Source organism: Camelina sativa, chromosome 8, assembly GCF_000633955.1.
Source record: "Camelina sativa cultivar DH55 chromosome 8, Cs, whole genome shotgun sequence".
Classification (NCBI taxonomy): Eukaryota; Viridiplantae; Streptophyta; class Magnoliopsida; order Brassicales; family Brassicaceae; genus Camelina; species Camelina sativa.
Window position 1 is genome coordinate 23,998,916 of NC_025692.1, and position 3,300 is coordinate 24,002,215.

The 3,300-nt window shown below is 42.3% G+C and overlaps 1 protein-coding gene across 1 annotated transcript; it reads right to left on the bottom strand.

Moving 5' to 3' along the window:
* On the bottom strand, positions 1,374 to 2,904 carry LOC104708260 (transcription factor TCP21). The gene has a single exon (XM_010424805.2). It carries the CDS (start codon positions 2,453 to 2,455, stop codon positions 1,715 to 1,717), a length of 741 nt encoding a protein of 246 aa, XP_010423107.1. The 5' UTR covers positions 2,456 to 2,904; the 3' UTR covers positions 1,374 to 1,714.

Sequence of the window (3,300 nt, forward strand, 5' to 3'; positions counted from 1 at the left end):
GAATTGGTCAAAATGCCAACCTTGAATCAGATATCAAAGTGAGGAGAAGAAAATAAAACCTGAAACAAGTGTGAAGGATAGGGATATCTCCGGGAGTCCTGCAATGAGACCCATATGAAGAAATCATCATCCGCTGTTGCAATTTATGGCTAGAATGGTTCGCCATAGCCTGACACGGCCTGCTGATAAAGAGTGAAGAGAGCTGCACAATCTTAGCACCACAAAACCCTAATCCTAATCCAATCGAACTATGATTATGGTGGTGGTCGGACAAATGCTGCAAGACCCGTGAACCTCCGCACAACATGGTTCCGTTCCTTCTCGTGATTACAGATCGGACAAAGCTCGCTCTCACGGTGAGAGACTCTTCGCCGGAGAGCTAAGTCAAAAGTCAAAACACATTGGTCAAATTATATTATATCCAAGAAAAAGTCATAAAACTCTGATTCAACCAGAGTGTTTGGAGTACCTCTCTGATATTTCCAATTTATTCACTCTGCTAAACCAAATAATCAAACATTGACAAGAACATTAAACTGAAACATGAGGTAACGACGTCTCTTTCATAATTGTTTCTCTGTAAAAAGTAATAAGGGACAATTCTCATATATGTTAACAAATTGATCTAAAGGTTTATTTTAAAAAGGGAACACCAGAAGGCACTCTCTGCGCATACTCCACATACTGTCTTCCAAAAAACTGCTTCAAGTAATGTTCCTCATAAGGTATTCTCTCAGCAAAGAACCGCCACACCACAACTGCGAACGCAATCGCTGAAACGGGGTTACACAGCATCACCTGCGTTCCGACTGACCAAACAAGAAACCCGGTGTAACTCGGATGCCTCATGATTTGATACACTCCTTCCGTCACAAGCTTATGATGGTCCTCCTTTCGAATCTTTATAAGGTGTGTGAACGATCTACCTGCTGTGATGATAGCGGTTTTGCGGATGATTTCTCCGGATATAATCATTATAAGACCGAAATTGCTGATCCACCAGTGTTGTTTTAGGCCCGGGAAGAAAACGATTTCGGTTAGGTACTCGAGAACTGAGATTACCATTGCTAATGCATAGTGTTTGCTGATCAAAANGGAATATTATTTAGTGAGAAGTTAAATTTGGTAAAAGTTTTTGTTTGGAACCTTATTATTTAATCAGGCCCGCTCTGCTTATCCGCGTTCAGATTTGTTTTCTTATACCACGAAAGAGTGTCTTCTCTAACCACTAGAGGATTTTATGGTAACGGTGGTACCTCACATATATTTCTTGGCCATTCATCCCTTTTGTTTGTAATCAAAAACTGGAATCTCAGCTTCACTGACATTACCATAAAAGAATTTAAACTGAAAAAAAAAAAAACTTACAGGACGACCAGAAGTTTTTGCTGTTCTTCTTTAGTTTTCTAAAGATTTTGATTTTTAATGGCTCTGTTTGGCCAGCAAAAACAGAGCTTTTATGGCGTTTTAAAGTACAACAATCAATCAATCAATCAATCGTTCTCTGTTTCTTTCACTCCCCGAAAACAAATTTTGAGATATTCTTAAACCCCCTAAAACCCTAACCAAAACACGCAATTTAAGCTTAAAAATTAACTAGAATTATAAGAGCCCAGGCAAATACTCTCACTCTCCTAAAACACTTTCGATGACATTAAAAAACATAGGACTTCTTCTCTATACATACCAAAAAAGACAAAGACCCTTAATTTATTCAACGTGGGTCGTGGTCGTCTTCCCTCCGACCCGACCCGTTAGCTCCACCCGACAAAGAAGCAAGCAGATTGAGATGATGACCCGGTAGATAATTCCCAACTCTAGCTGCTGAAGCCTCACCCATTGCAGCTGCTGCGGCCGCGGAAGCTTGATGTTGCTGCTGTTGCTGGTGACGGACAAAGAGTGTAGCTGGTTGCTGCTGCTGCTGCGCAAAAACCATCTCCGGTGGAGCTCCGGTTGCAAAGCTCCAAACTTGTCCGAAATCCGGCCTGGCCGGAACAGCCCAAAACCCAGCAGAACCACCACCACCACCACTCATCAACGAAGTCCCCATAGTGTGTCCCACAGTTAACCCTCCTCCGCCGCCGCCACCGTTGGACTCTCCCTCCTCAGCTCTCACAACGCGTTTTCCGAGTGTGAACGGAGAGGAAGTGGAGAGAGAAGCGGTTGAGAAACTAGCCGGAGTAGTGCCAGTCCCAGTTGCGGCTATGATAGAAGGCTCGGCTTGACGGAGGAGCCACTCAATGGTTTGACCGTCGGATTTGTGACCTAACTCTCTGGTCAACTGGAAAACTCGAGCAGCGCAAATGATTGGCATACGAATCCTTCTCCCTCTTCCGTCGACTTTGCTGTGTCGGTCTTTAGAAGGGGGTTTCTTGACGGCGTTAAGAGGTCCTTTGTTTGACGTCGTCTGCTCGATTATGACGCCGTTGGCCACAGCTCCGTCGTTGTTCGCCATAATAAGGGGTTTTGTTAAGTGGGGGATGGATTTCACTATATTATAACTCTATCTCACGAGAAGAAGGAAGAGGAGAAGGAGAAGGAGAAGGAGGTAGTGAACTAATGATTTGAGAGAAGGGGAGGAAGCTAGGCTGGTGGGAGGAGACAGGAAGGAGAGCACATGGCTGGTGGGCTCCACTACACAGCTCACTTCTTCTGCTTTGGTTTTTTTTTTTTTTTTGGTTCAGGAAGAGTTTGAAGCTCACGCGCTTGACCCCGGTGTTGACTGTAGTAGTTAACGTTTGGGACCACGGTCCGGCAGGAGAATTTAAGTTTTTAGGTTTAGTAGTTGAGGTCCCCGTTCGTACTGATCTATATTAGTTGCTTAATTCACAGCCCAAAGCTTAATTAATTAAGTACGAACGTGTAAGCCTTAAGGGGGCGTTATTTAGCGAATAGTATAGGGGAAAAAAAGACTTGTCGTTACTCGTTAGTCGTTACTAGTAGTGCAGAAATAATGTGAATCGTTTTTGGTGCTACCATGTTAACTAGAGAAAGGTTGTTTTAGTCACCGATTAAATTCTTGAGATTTTCTATGAAAAAAAAATAGAGAAAAAATTAGATTGCAATTAAGACAAAAGCTGATTCCAGTTTCTACGATAGTTGAAAAGGTATAGTCGTCTAGGGGGAGTCAGATGTGGAATAAGAGACAATCAATGAGGTTATTGATTGGTGAGTAGACTTTATACCCACACTGATTACGAGTTTTTCATTTTTTAAAATACAATTATTTTTCTTACTATTAGACTATTAGTAGTACCTTTTAAAGTTAGTTTCACATCTATGATCTCGTTAATAACTTTT